The sequence below is a fragment of the Acartia tonsa genome, chromosome 3 (genome assembly GCF_053477335.1).
Source record: "Acartia tonsa isolate MP-2025a chromosome 3, ASM5347733v1, whole genome shotgun sequence".
Classification (NCBI taxonomy): domain Eukaryota; kingdom Metazoa; phylum Arthropoda; class Copepoda; order Calanoida; family Acartiidae; genus Acartia; species Acartia tonsa.
The window spans coordinates 9,554,811-9,570,868 of NC_137262.1; the positions used below are offsets into that span (position 1 = coordinate 9,554,811).

General features: G+C 31.8%; 1 protein-coding gene across 1 annotated transcript in view; it reads left to right on the forward strand.

Annotated features, from left to right (window-relative positions):
- LOC145313737 (uncharacterized) overlaps nucleotides 1-13,211 on the forward strand; it is a 29,068-nt gene extending 15,857 nt beyond the window's left edge. The window contains exons 6-13 of the mRNA XM_080153302.1: nucleotides 177-244; nucleotides 706-821; nucleotides 1,608-1,686; nucleotides 2,444-2,505; nucleotides 3,042-3,334; nucleotides 4,114-4,204; nucleotides 12,016-12,077; nucleotides 13,144-13,211. Of these exons, the coding sequence (XP_080009428.1) occupies nucleotides 177-244; nucleotides 706-821; nucleotides 1,608-1,686; nucleotides 2,444-2,505; nucleotides 3,042-3,334; nucleotides 4,114-4,204; nucleotides 12,016-12,077; nucleotides 13,144-13,211 (839 nt within the window). The remainder of the gene's footprint in view (nucleotides 1-176; nucleotides 245-705; nucleotides 822-1,607; nucleotides 1,687-2,443; nucleotides 2,506-3,041; nucleotides 3,335-4,113; nucleotides 4,205-12,015; nucleotides 12,078-13,143) is intronic.
- Nucleotides 13,212-16,058: the final 2,847 nt, after the last annotated feature.

The window sequence follows — 16,058 nt, forward strand, 5'->3', positions numbered from 1 at the left end:
AATAACCTTTAGGGGAAGAACAGTATCTTATTTTATGATTTTGATTAGTATTTGGTACCAAAACACCATTTAAATTACAAAAAAATATTGCTTTTTAGGATTTTTTGACATAAATTATTTCTTTTGAAAAATTATTCTAGTATATTTTTCTGTTGTTTGAAAATAACTTATTCTAGGACGAAGGAGTAGGACTTTATCAGTTCCCCCTGGCCTACACAGCATCTTAAGTCAACTTACTAAAGAGGTAAATAATTCAAATTTATTACATCTTTTCACAGTATTCTTTAAAAGGATCTAAGTGTGTGTACCGCTGAAACGATACGGTTCTCCTTTACAGTTTAGCTCTTCATAGGCCCTGGGAAGATTTGTAACTATTTTGGGGGAAGGTAGCACAACCCCCCTAAAATTTGCTTTACTTTTTCTTTTTTAAACAAAAGTTGAAAATTGGAGGGGTCGACTCCCTCCTTCTCCCACCTTAACTGCCCCTGAGGCCTCTAGTATCAGATTAAACAATTAATCTTATGAAAGGTCATAATTATAATCACTGAAGACTTAAGGATACAATTTTAGATTAGATAATTAAACACTTTAAAAAGGTCTAATATTCACAAATTGAAGACTTTCTTAATAAGCAGGGAATACTAATGAATTACTTCTTGGCTTTTGTGTGTGCTTTTGTTTATTTTATCCTTGGTTCATTTTAAGGTGTTATATGCAAAGCCGACAAACATCGCCAGTTTCTGTGCGGATGTGTTAGAAAGAAAAATCTCGCAACAAGCTTTGGTGAGCAGTGGTGCACCTGGATACTATATGGAAAATAGGTAGGTTAAATATTCTGTTTTAACACACATAGAACGTTCTATAAAGCTTACTTGCCCCCACTATTTCTTTAAATATTGAACTATTGTATGCATGTAGCGCCATGATTTCTTTGTTATATATATAACTAGCGGCTGGTGAGAAGCCCCAAATTCACCACTAATTTTAAATAATAGAAAGAAAAAAAAATAATTGGGGGAGGGATTTTTTCATTTTTAGGGGGGTTGGGGTGGCTCACCCCCGAAGAAAATAGCTTAAAACCACCACAAGACCAATAGGTATATACCCTGAAGAGTAGAATCTGATCAGTTCAGTGGTTACCGAGATCTTAAGGGACAGACGGACAGACAGACATCGTTCTACTTTATATTATAGATTATAAATTTTAGATAGTTGAAATAGGTTTATTTATACTCTCTTAATTGCTAATGTCAACTAATACACACAACATTTTGGCTCTGTGAAAAAAATGCAGCTCTCCAGCAGTTTAGATATTTATATTCATTTATTACTAAGTTCACAATACTTTAATCTTATACTAAAATGTGTCATAACTAATGACATTAAAAGTTATACACATAGCTTCTTAAGCCCAAAACAGGTACAACTTATTACCATTATAAGAAAATACTTCAAAAAAAGGTTCATGCAATGAAAGGGAATGTTGTCTGCAATAGTAGATACGTTTGAAAAAAGATCTGGCTCCACATTCATATCAAACGTAACTAAGAAATTAATCAGGTATAAAGTTAACAATGTGTAATTATAAAAGTTGCTATATTCTTTAGGCATATAACAGAAAGGTTACCCATCTCTGTACAGACTGGCGTTCCACAGGGAGGAAGAAGGTCCAGGGCTTCAATTAAGGTAAGTTTTCTTGTGAATTTGGCATGTAATCAGTTTTTTGATAGGTTAGAATACTTTATATCTAAGATCTATGATATCAAAGATGAATTGCTATTATTACAAATATTATAAATGTAACAAATAGCTTTAAACCAATTGCATGCACAATTTTTTAGCCTAAATATTTGACAATCCACCAAATATAGGGCTATGTTGGAGGTATATAAAGCTTATAAAGGGAGTTTGTGTAGATGATTTGTCAACTTTTTGTCAGGGGAGTGTTAACACTTTTCGGATCTATTGAAGTTCACGGTAAAATATTGCTGGTAAGCAATATTTCAAAAAATCTTTGAATTTTAAAGGCTGCTAGCTGTCAAATGGCTGAACGTACAGATCATGCTCGCACACTGTTTTAAGCAACATAAGAAGGCCTACAAATAATCTGGAATAGCAAAGCCATAAATAAATCATGCATAATTATCTTGCAGTGCAGAGAAATGCGCAAAAAAAGACCTATTTTATGCATTTTTTCTTCAGTTAAGCTTTCCCTTTGCATAATTGGATCTTGGCTATTCCAGATTATGTATAGGCCTTCTTTTGGCGCTTAAAATGGTGTGCGGGTATGTTTAGCTTTTTGGCATCTAGCAGCCTTAAAAATTCATAGATTTTTTGAAATATTGCTTACCAGCAATATTTTACCGTGAACTGCAGTAGATCCCACTTTTCTTTTAGTACTTTAGCAAGATAAAATTAAACAATGGTCATTTTTGTATTAAAGGTTAAATCAGTTCAAGAGACACAAACAGATGTTCATCCCTACCATACTCCTACAGTTGTCAGGTAATAAACATTGGAGGATTTTTTAAATGATTGCCATAATTTTGTCCCTTCAGAATAGCTGATATAAAATGAATAGTTTTGAAACAAATTCTGCGTGTTAGTGTAAAGGTTGATAAAGATGGGTAGGTATTATGAAATAATTAATAGATACTGCATCATTGTAATCCCTATTCCCTTGCTTTTTAATAAAGGTTACTATACAGCTTTAATAATATGAGTTAATAGAAAAATTTTATAAAACTAGTTGAGTATGGCTTCGAAACTAATTAACCTCTGCTGGATTAGAACCGGTTCTAAGCCATACTGAAAAATCATGAAATGTATCATTTTATATCTAGTTTTCAAAGAATATAAAAAAGTAAATCAAACTATTAAAACCAATTTTGTTAGTCACTGCTTTTGGCATCTTGGGGCTAACAAAACTAGTTTTAATTTTATAATTGTACATTTTTTGTACATTTTTAGCCGCGGAATGCTGTTTATAATACAATATGATAAAAACTATTAGTCCATCGCCATATGAAAAATTGATTTAGGATTGAAGAGCCAGGGGAGATACTTGAGAACAAGCACCTTCGTGGGCTGGACTCTAGATGTGCAAGTATGACACCAGACTCCCTCCAGTCCACAGCCAGGCTCGACTCTACACGAACACCAGAACAGCTGACTGCTAGGCGTGGTGGGTCAAAGAGCAATACTCCTGAACAGGGTGGTGGAGGCGGGATAAGACGTGCGGCTAGTAAAACACCAGAAAGGGTGAACGCCGGTCGTACACCTGAGGTTAAACGGGAGCAGGCGGATATGGTCACTCAAACTGTTATTTCTGCAGGTTAAGAATTTGTTTACATTAAATCTGTTAGGATAGAGTCAAATGCCTTTTAAAAATCATAATATATTCATCCTTTAATTGTATAATATTTTGTTGTTTTCTGTTATTGATTATGATATAATTAGTTACTACAGCATAAAAAAGTATGTAAAAGAAAGTAGTAAAAAAGGAGGGAAGGGGAAAAAATTAAGAGGAGAGGGAGATATAGAGAAGGAGAGAATGCAGTTGGTTGCAGTTAATTTTTCACATTGCTCTAAAAGAATAAAACAATTAATTCCCAAAAATTTATTTATTATTAACTTAAAACCTGTATAATTTTATTTTGTCTTTCTTCATTGTGTTTTTGCATACAAGTCAATCTTAATTTAGTCCCTGTTTTCACCTTTTTGTTCCATAGTGTAATTTATAATATAATGTATAAAATTCAAGCCTCTTTACTCAAGTTTAAGGTCAAAATTTCAAACTCTTGAAAAAATCTAATTTAAGGGCTAAATATGCTTTAAGATTTTTTTAAAGTTTCAATAAAATTGATGTTTAATTACACAAATACATTTGAAAAAGCGTATTGGAAAAAAGTTTGGAAACAATTTTGTTATTTTTGCGGCATAGTCGCCGATATAATTTTTAATGGGGAAGGGATTACAGCTAGGCAAGGGCATGCAAGGGGTTTTATAAAAATTGAGGCATTAGGCCTAGTTGGAATGAGGGGGATATGGGGATGTGGGGGGGGGGGGTGGATTATAATGCAAAGTTTGCTGACTGTCTCTATTACTACCCAGACTGTGGAGTATCTTCAGTTGGAAGGACCAGGGCTGCACAATCACAGCTTATAAACAAAACTACATCAACAGATCCTATCAATAATAAAATGTAAGTATTTTAACATTTAAAAATCCTCCATTTTCTCTAAAAATCTGGGAATTTAATGACAATATTAGATTGTAAAAATTGCAGTGTATTTTTATGAAAGCTCAATGCAGATTAATTTTTATGGAAGGGTAACCTTCAAGCCTTTTTATTTTCATCAAACTTTATTTTATGGCAATTTTTATTATGTTTTAAGGAATAATATATTTAGGGAATAAACAGGTGAAATAATTTTGTTGTTATCTAATTTTCAAACAAAATACCTAATTAGAAATTTTTAACAAGTGATTTATGAGTGAAAAGAAAATGTGATATTTTGTGTAGTTATAATAATGTTATCTTATATTCCAAATGTTCTCGTTTAAAAGTTATTGAATTATTGATGAAAAAAGTTAAAATTGACAAAAATTTCCAAGTATATGATATATGCATTTTTACTTAGCAGATTGCAGTTCCTCTATGATTTATTTAATTTTATTGGTCGAGTTACGTATGTTGATTAATTTTATACGTGTATTAGCCTATAACTTTAAGTGGCTTTAACATAAAGGTTTATGTGAGTATAACATCTTTTTAAAAGCGAAGCTTTTCTTAATTATTAAAAGCGAAGCTTTTCTATAATTAGGGTCGGTCCGTCCGTACGTCCGTCCGTACGTCCGAGATAGATAGCTTTTATTCGTTAAGTTAGGCATGTTAGAATTGTCCTATCGAATTCAAACTTTGCATGATGATTCCTGTAGTAGTTAGGTACGATTTAGAAAGCGTAGCAACTCTAAAATCATTACCAGAATGTCCGTACGTCCATTTTAAACATGTTGATTTTTCTACTTTTTTAACAACAAATTTTTATGTGATCTAATTATCCGTTTGATCTGATTTTTTGTATATTGATTCCTGGAACAACAAAGAACAATATTATAAGCGAAGCAACTCTATAATCAAGTCCTAAAAATGTAAGCATATGCATAAACATTATCCTGTATCAAGCAGTTTTTCAACAAATTTACTTATAATTTTCCTTCGACTCTTATACTTCTATATTCTGATTATTCAGTTCAGACACTATACAAGCGTTAATGTCCGTTTGTCCTACCGTTTCAGTGCTTCGCTTTTATGGATGTTGTCATCCTTGTTTGATTTTAAAAATAGGAGAAGGACAAATTTACGAAGTGGGTTCATCTAACATCCATCTACTATGAACTGTCTTGAACCAATACTTAGTCAAAGCTTCCCAGATAAGTGTTGAGCATTCAGTCAAGTTGTTAACGATATCTTACTGGACATAAATAGTACTTATGAGTTAGTATTGGTGATTAGGAATTATAATTAGATTTATATTTGTGGTATATTATTTGTGAGTATGTATGTTATTTCAGTCATTGTTTTGCATTGTATGCAGAGGAATTAGCTTAGACTAATGGCTTAGTAAATAGTAATGCACAAAGTGGCGTCGGCTTACAATAGCTGATTTATCCTCAAAACCCCTCCAGCTTTCTTAAATTTGCATGATTTGTTGCGGCTGCGAGTAGCGGGACAAAGTGTCTCAAAAATCTGCCATGTGACGTCATAAAAATGAGGGAGATGAGAGGAGACATTGAAAAGAAAACCCCAAAAAAAGAGATGGAAATCACTCATTTTATGGCTGATTTTTGAGACACTTTGTCCCGCTACGGCTGCGACTGTAGCTTGTTAACTTCAAACTTCTTTGCTGATGAATATTTTAAAGATGATTGATGGCAATAATTGCTTTGGATGATGAAGTACTCGTTAAATACATGCATATTTAAACATATTCTTTCATGAGCTAAAAATCTTTTTATTTAAATATTACATGATAATTCACGTATTTAAGATTTTTAAACATTTCTTATCAAAGTGATTAATTTAATTTAAAAATAGGCTCTCAATATTTTATCTATTGCCCTTTTATATTTTAAAAGACTTATAATAGCATAAAACATGCACATAATCTGCAGGACTTTAAAAGTTTTATATTTATAATAACACACGTTCTTCGAGGCTATTTAGGGTATATAAAAGTTTAAGTATATTCTTAATATCTAAAATGCAGTGCTCTGGAATGGCATACTTTTTAGGGTAAAAAAAGTTGTTTAACGCGACGTGTTATAGTCAACTTTCCGCAGATATTAAAATGACTAAAATCATTTTGTTAGACCCGAGGGACCGAAGAGTTATAATATTATAATTTTTATTTAAAATTTCATGGAAAATTGTCTGTACTACAATGCTATGAGTTTTCCGTATTGCTGAGAACTGGTTCTAATCCAGCAAATATTAATTGGTTTCGAAGCCGTACTGGAAAGTTTTTACTGACATTTCTGCGATAGTCGAGCATTTTTAGATCCCTACTTCTGCCAATAATATGAACTGCATTGATGAAATGATAAAACAATTGCAATTGCATTATTTAAAAAAAACTTCTTGTGTTTGTTGTGTAATAACTTATCTATAGTTGAAGTTATGTAAGGTAACTTTTATAAATGGATTTATAATTTCCTTGATCTTATTACACCAGATTAACATGTACTCTAATAAAGTGAAACTTGTAGCTGGCTAGAATATCGATCCCCCATCCACCCCATTTACCTCATCTTCTTCCCTTCTACTGCATGAACGAACTGACAAATAAATTATGTCCATGTTAGCAACCTAAATTAACGACAATTTTCCCCCTGTCATGCATAATATCCACGTATACTATATATCCATTCTTTTATACCATTTACCACTTTTATTTACTTTTAATTTTCTATAAAATTTACATAAAGATAAATATTTTCTGAAAAATTATTTTCTATCTTAAAAAATATGAAAATTACAGCTGTTTGAAATTTTTAAGCAAAAAAGAACCTAAAAACAAAGGTTGTTAGATAAAAGGGTGAAGGAAGCGAAATTTGACTTTGACTCACTTATAGTCGGAAATTCATTATCAAACAGGGGACATGCACAATTTTTTTTTAGCCCTCTAGCTCTAATAGGAGCTGAGATCAAGGTGCGGCTAGGGTCTCTAAGAAATTTTAGGGAAATCATTGTAATTTGATTTGTTATTGTATTGAGAATAAATGTATAAATATAGACATAGACGTCCAAGGGGGGGGGGTAATGGGGCGATTATCCCCCCCAAACGATTTTTTTTGGGGGGGGGGTAAACTAAATTTACCCCTGCCAACAGATTTCAGGGGGGGTAATTACCATCCCCCCAAAGCAAATTTGCGGCGCGCTTGGCGCGCCATTTTACCACCCCCACATTAAAAAATTGATACCCCCCCCCCCCAAAAAAAAAGCTTGGATGTCTATGAATATAGATGGTTAATCTAGACAACTACCTGGCCCAAGTCGCTGAGAACCTATTCATCTGCAAGCAAATTGTTTTCTGTTATTTTGTAGAGACTCTGCCATATTTATATTTCCGACGCTATTTCAAAAACGGGACAGGGTTTCCACCCCTTGGGTAAAGTTGCATTTTGCTCTTACCCCCTCTATTCTTTTTCTTTAATGTATACCAGAATCTTGAAAATGTTTTGCCTAACCAAAAGAAAACAGTTTGGGGGATATTGCAAGTTGTAAATGTAGAAATATGATAGGAATAATAAAGTTGGGAGCACCAACCCAAGTCTAACTACTAAAGATATTTTCAGTTTAATCTTATGATTTTAATTGTCATCCAGTATTGACTCTCCATGAATTAGAATAAAACAATAGAGGGGAAAGGGGTTAAATAACTGTATATCCCCATCCCAAGGACCTTGTGCCGACACTCAATTAGGTCTTTGAAAATCAACCAATAGTGTCGAGAACATTAACACAACCAAGTAGAAGAAAACAATTTGCTAGCAGACGAAAAAGGTCCATGGCAAAGAGGGGCAGGTAGTTATACATCTATACTATAGATCTGTTCACCATGTTAAACGAATTCAATAATTTATAGCATAAACTCTGTTTTATTTTGTGTATTTTGCCTTTAGTAGATGGTAAATTTAGAAGACAAAGAAGGGTTGTAATAAATTGTAAAGAGATGAACAGTAAACAGTAAATATTTCTATGTAGTCAGATTTGATTTCACGCTCCCAACTATAAAATGATAAGAATGATATTCAGGCTAATTATCATCAATATTATTATTTAAATTCCCCCCTTTTATTTTTACACTATACCTTCTTCTTTTTATACCCAGGTATAAAGGGTTATGTAAAAAGGTAGAGTAATAAAGTATATTTTTTTATAAGAATTAAATCTTAACTTGATTTTAACAAAAGATTTATTTTGTTTGACTGTCTAATTATGTGTAATTTTAAATTCATACAAAGACTTTATTGATTGAATTTCTTTTAGCAATGATTCAGCCCTAAGTAAGTTCAAATTGTTTTAAAAGACTAGGGATGGCTAAGACCTACAAAAATAATGAATAGATTTTAGAAAATTATATATCTATAAACGTAAAAAAATTCTAAGAGATTGAACGTATTCTTTTATCCCTGACAACACCTAACTTCTCCCCTCTTTAAATACTTTTTTTTGTAATCCTTTGAGCTAAAAACAAGGCAAGTCAACACTAACAGTCAAAAGGTTAAAATTGTTTGAATCCTGTTTTTAATATTGTTTTGTTTTCATTTGGTTCAAAATTAGAATAAAATAACAGCTTAGCGTCAATGTAAAAATAAACACAAGTTTCAAATGAAAACAGATATTGATCTTAAAATTAAACATTATTTTAATAAAAATATTATCTAATAGTGTAATACATTAAAAAAGTATTAGAGTATCTTTATAGAAATTGTGTAGTTTAGAGTGTTTTTTTTAAATAGAATATGATGTTGTGATACTGTTTTCTTTTTGGTCTTTAAGAGTGGGATAGTTGAACCTAGGTATAAAGTAGCTACACTAGTAACCAGCTTACATTTACAGTTAGAGGTCCAAAATACAAAACGGTTTCTACCCCTTTGCCCCTCTAAAAACCCCTTGGACAACTAATGCACCTCCTCAAAACAGCTAAAAGAGGTTTAAAGCTATAAGAAGTCACAAATCTCTTTAACAAACCCCACTGGCAAAACCCTGTGCCCGGCACTGTATTAATGTTATATTTTTATGATAGTTGCTGCGTAATTTTATCAGGAAATATTATGCAAACTTTATCTATAGTAAAACAGGGAATTTAGCAAGTTTGCTTCAGAATAGAAGCAATTGATAAGACAATTTTTTGTTGAAACGGTTGCAAAGATAACAGTCAAATGCCTTTGTAAAGTCAAATTACAAGCATTCATAATATTGGAATATTTATTATTTTAACTCTTTTCATGTATTAAAGAAATTAATCTGTACAACAAATATGAATACTAAATATATTTTTGATGATTCAAAATCGACAAAGCCTAATGTACTATGAAAATATTGGGCCAAACAAACTGTTGTGTTGAAAAGTGCCAGGAATAAAAGAGAAAGAGTATGAAAAAAAAACTAAAAAATGTTTGAACTGTGTTATCAAAAAGTTATATTTAATAGCCACTTCTTTATATAAAACTGGTTTAATTAAATTAATAAAATTGAAAAAAATCTTAACCCTTTATCCCTGAGAAAGGTAAAGTGTGGAGGTATAGAGACATTGTTGGTGCAGACAGGGGGAGGGACAGTGCATCTTAACAAAAATATTTTTTCTTAATCATTTCTGCATGATTCCTTTTAATCAATTGTAACATATTTTGTTCATTGAAACAACCAATGCCACATTAAGAAATAGAAACATTTTGTCTGAGCAGGATCTTTAAATCATTTCAGTGGTGAGCCAGATCGGGGTGCGCCGAATTTCAGCCAATCACAGCGCGGCATTTCATAAAATGCTGTGCTCTCATTGGTAGAAAGTTGGCTCACTCCGATCTGGCTCACCACTAAAATGATTTAAAGATCCAGCTCTGTATAGTGATTGTTTATTGTTTTAAGGGAAAATTTTGGGGCAATTTTTTTCTTAAGATTGTCTATCCCTGCCAGTGATGCAGATACCAGATAGTAACAACCAAACAAAAACATCAATTTACCATTTCAAGGAATAATTTGTTTTTTTTTATTCGCCTCAGTCATCACAAGGTCTTTTCAAATAAAATTATCTGTTCAAATTTAATTTTGATTGGCCAACTTGGATTTATTATAGTAGCATTTCATTTAGAGTAACAAAACTTAGGCAAAACATAAAAAATAGATGAAAATTGGCATAGACTAAAAATAAAAAGATTCAAACATGTTTTAAAATTAAACAGCGCATCCTAAAAAAATTAAAGCACTAATTAAATATAGATTCATTCCTTTTTAACCAAAGCAGTATGAAGTTTGTGTGTTAGTCTATATTTTATCTATAATTTATTATGAGTACAGAAGAATGTTTTTGTATATATTACCTTTCCTTAACCCATTAGTGACGAACCTCAACCGCGAAAAAAAAGGTGCTTTAGAAAAACGTTAATAACTTTTTTGTTTTTATAGGTAAGTTGCTGATTTTTTTTTTTGTGAAATCTAATGTTTATTGACAAGTACATCTATTTGTGAATTCGTTTTATTCAAATTATTATTTTTTATATGATTTTTTTATCATTTTTTTACGCCCTATTAGAACCCGGTTCGGCATGGCCATAAATACCTGACATTTTTAAACCCGGCTCGGTTTTGGTTTTATTACCCGGTTATTCAACCATTAAATATTTTTTTATGATTTATTATTCTTGAGCAACCCTAATCAGTATACCCTAGTAATCTCTATATGTGTCCTCCAATAGTTTTATGCTCTTTTTCTGATATGTATCATCCAATTTTTATATGTTCTTTTTTTGTGTATGTCAGGTTTTAAAACTTCGACAAACGGGCTTTTTTACCCGGTTACGGCGGCCGAAACCGGCCGAAACACTAAATTTGAAATAAATCGCTTTATATATTACTTGTAGCCAAATAGATTACATGAGGTTGTGTAGTTTTCAATTACGGATCGTATCAAAGTTCTAAAAAGTGTTCATCTCACTTTGGGCGTTCAAAAATTACATTTTTCATTTTTTTGTCGAAATAACCGGGTATTTAGGAAAAAGCAGCTTTTATTGCCGGCAGAAAACCACCCAAAACGGGTTTAAATACCCGTTGTGCATTTATGGCCATGCCGAACCAGTTTTTTTGCAACTTTCCTGTGCACGCCACTAGAGCAAAACAAAAAATTGGAATTCCGTTTTGACCATTATAAAGCTTCCCTGAAATTTTCAGCTCGATCGGCCCATAAAAGTGGCGCTCGGCACTAATAGGTTAATAAAGTGTTTTGTTTACATTAATAAAACTTGGCTAAGGACTAAACCACAAGATAAAATTCCCTATATAGATTGATGATTTTAGGTTCAAATATCAGTAGAGGTATTAAAACGTATTGAATACTAGAAATTTTCTTATAATTGACATATAGTTACTTGGATGTTGCACCAGATTTTCATGTACTATAATAAAATAATACTCCAAGCTGGATAAAATAACGATACTCTCATCCCTCTCTTAACGCTATACTTTCCTCTCCTTCTGGATGAATGAACTGACCAATAACTTGTCACATATTAGCATTATAAATTGACGACACATTTTCTCTGTCAATATATCCTCTTATATTATATCCATTTTTGGTAAAACAAAAGCCTAAATATATTTTAAAAATTTAGACTATGTGACACCCATGTTGATAATATTTATAAAATTTAGACTATGTGACACCCATGTTGATAATGTTTATAAAATTTAGACTATGTGACACCCATGTTGATAATGTTTATAAAATTTAGACTATGTGACGCCCAGACAGAGACATCATCCAACCCTCACATTCCAGACCATTTCGTTCAAGGTAAAATATATTTTTATTTGCAAAGCTATCATTGGAAGCAAAGTATTTCTATAAATATGATATGACTGTCATAGCTCTAAATATATAAATAACAAATGTCTATGCAAGCATGATTTTATTTAAAATTTTAGAAGAGCAAGCTACTCTATATCTGGTTCTAGTACACTTTAGTCAGTATGATTACCAATACTTTTATTTTGTGAAAAATACTTCCACGTTTATCTTATCAAAATTGTACTTACAACAAATCATAATAACTAGATTTCATTTCAATGTATTGGTATATATATACAAAATTTTCCTATTGCTGATAGTAGTAAGGTTTTTGTTTGTTTGCCCGTTAAAATCTCGCTGAAACTGAACCGATTGAGTTCTCCGTTTGCTTAAATGTCCTGGGATGGTTTAAGGCCAATTGATTTTTGATTTAAGCATTAAGATGGTTTTAGGTCATATTAATGCCCTCCCTTTAACAGATGCGCAGTTGCTAGTTTATGATATAAATCATTAAGCCGGTAAAAAAGTGTAATATTTACAAAAACAACGTGAATTATATAGATTACATAATTTAAAATTACTTACTCCAATTGTATAAAGGGTTTGCTTTATCCACCATAATAAGTTTGTTAAAATTACAAGCTGGTCATTTTGGTGTGACAAACGGCAAAAAAGACAAAATTAAACTTTCATAAAATTGTCTTTTTTTTAACCTTGAAACTTTTAACAACTGGAAAAATATTACGCTCAAATTAAAACATAAGCTAAGATTTTAATAATTTAGGTATGTTCGTCTGTCCGCAATTTTAAATACGTAAAATTGAAATTGAACTATAAATATAAAGGTATTTTTGTTTGACATGGATTTTAAGAGAAAATGTTAAATACCCAACTGTGTGAATTTTGTCATCCTTGTTTTCATGTCCTTTGGGAAGGGGTGGAACATTGGACTGTAAACTATATACTGTTTCATAAACACGTCCTTTATTCATTGCTTCAAACTTTGGGTACTTTTTAAAATCTAGATTTTGTTCAGATATAAATAAAGTTTTATTTTATTATTTTTGTTCAGGGCTTGAATGTTATCAAGTTAGTGATCATACTGCTCAGATACCCCATGTTAAATCAAGGAAATTTTAATCAATACAACTAACTAACTAATTTATTTAATATCAACTAGCGGCGCGATATTATCTAGCAAGTATGTATTCAAATGGATATAGAATGGGCAGACAAATAGACTAAAACCATACCAAGAATTAAATCTAAAATTAAAACAGCATAAAACAATACAAGGGCTTTAGTGAATCTTCCCCAAAAAGGAGAAGTCAATTAGTTTAAAACTTATTGAGATCTTTAGCTTCAGACAAAAAATCTATAATAGTATAGATTTTAATTAATTAGTGAGTATGTCAGTCAGAAAATTTTTTAAGAGCATAATTATAATAGAGTGAGTATAAATAATATAAGTCTACAAGTTTCATATTTTTGTGGTTAGGTTTTAAAGGAATGATCAATGAAAAACGTTATTTTATATAGCCATAAAAAGCCATAAAAAAGCTTTAAGTAACACTTATCCTAACATTTAAGGTTGTTAGATTTTTACGGTTAGAACTCGCTAACCACTTCGGTTTTACATTTATAGGATGCTTGATAACTTGACGTAGCATGACATAGATGGTTTAAGGCTATTTAACTATCATTTTAAGTCTTTGGATGGTTTTAGGCTTTATTTATCCTCTCTCATTTCGAAACAGAGCCCCTAGATCCTAGGAGCGCAACCGCTAGTACTTCATAAATTAATAGATAATAGCCTGAAGGCATGGAAAGTGGGTGGAGTAATGTTATAGTGAAAGTTATCATTTGTGTAAATGTTTCTTCTTTTATTTTTACAATTATTGACCAAACAGTTTCTCTAAATAAAACCTTCCCTTCCTCCATCCTTCTTCTTTCTTTTCTCTCTCTCTTTCTCTCTCTCTCTCTCTCTCTCTCTCTCTCTCTCTCTCTCTCTCTCTCTCTCTCTCTCTCTCTCTCTCTCTCTCTCTCTCTCTCTCTCTCTCTCTCTCTCTCTTTCTATCTCTAAAGTGGTAAGGCCTCGGGGTTGTTATATGAATTTCAGCAACCTTAAGCTTGTTATGGTATTTCTTTACTTTGTAAAACTAGAGTTTTGGCGGATTTTCAATAACTAATAATTAAAATAAAAAATCATTTTTTAATTTGCTGGATCAATTATATTTTTCACAAAATATATTACAAGTATACTATTTTATTATTCGTATTCGGCTTAAGCCTAAAAATAAGTTATTTAAAGGTATTTTTTTTGCATTTTATTCAATGTTTTTTACTGCATAAAAAACTACTATGCCTTTACTCTAGGGTATGCTATTATACTACAGATAGTAATTTTACAGCCAATCATTTTTGTCTTTAAGTATTTAGTATCAGGGAGGGTGTGGACATTGGGATAATTATTACACCAGTCCCCAAATTTTTATGATAACGCTTCTTATTCTTTGGCTCAATAACTTTGGGGACAATTATTGAATTTAGATTTGCTGTTTTTTTGGTGTTCAAACATTTAATCCAATAACTGAAATCTACAGAAGGGGTAATTTTGTGTATCATCATATCAACTAACTAATTTTTAGAATTTAAGAGTATATTCGCGCGCGCGAGAGAGAGAGAGAGATAGATAGATAGATAGATAGATAGATAGATAGATAGATAGATAGATAGATAAAGAGAGAGAGAGAGAGAGAGAGAGAGAGAGAGAGAGAGAGAGAGAGAGAGAGAGAGAGAGAGAGAGAGAGAGAGAGAGAGAGAGAGAGAGAGAGAGAGAGAGAGAGAGAGAGAGAGAGAGAGAGAGAGAGAGAGAGAGAGAGAGAGAGAGAGAGAGAGAGAGAGAGAGAGAGAGATAGAGAGAGAGAGAGAAAAAAATACATTATTTAACAATTACAATGCAATGGTAGGATAATTATTATATAATTATGATTATACAATTATCCAACAAGGTTTCCCCACCAGGTACTTAGATACAGGGCATAGCTGCTGCCTCCAAGTTTCAAACTTTTAGACATAAATTAAATGTCTTTTACAAATCAAAATGCCACCTTTTAAAAAGATACTTTACAAGTGTGACCATAGGCGTGCACTGAGATCTGTTAATGGTGGGGGATAAGCCTTGAGTGCATAAAATAAACAAAAAGGCAGACATATATATTTTATAGGGGGGGGGGGGGGGGAGTGAATAAATTTTTAATGCATTTATTACTATATACTATATTTTAAATTGTTTACTTTTTAAAAACATTGTTTTCTATACACACTAAATGCACGATAAGTAGAAAATAAATAATACAAAAAGAGCAATACAATCATTATATTATTATCTACTTTTGAAGGTTGTTATTTTCTAAAAATCTTGTGAAAATCACTTTTTGAACACAGTAATAGTGTCTGACTGATTATGACGTAACAAAAAAAAATTAGCCAATGAGAGGCCGCTATTGACCAATGGTAAAATTTATAGTGGCCTCTCATTGGCTAATTTTTTTGTGTTACGTCATAATCAGTCAGACACTATTACTGTGTTCTCACTTTTTAATACAAAGCATTGCAAATCTGAAAAAAAAAGATTGGCAAACGACTATTTGCTTGCCCTTTATCCCTTCCACCCATCCCCTACCCCCCCCCCCCCCCCCGCAAGTTCAGTAATTGAGCTATTTCATGTGAAACGGTATTTTTCTAAATCTAATCAGGTTAAATAAATTCCACCAATTTTGTGCAAAATTTTGAGCAATTTTACTTCTGTGAAGTGGAAATAGGATGCATGGCAAAGTTGTGGTAATGAATTAGCTAATTCATAAGAAATAAGTTGCACGCCTTCTATATTAATAATTTCTTATTTTGTCATTTTGGAAACTAAATAATCAGTTGAGAAGCTGCAGTTAGTATGTCTGTTAGTCATTAAGAAAAAAAAGATTTTAT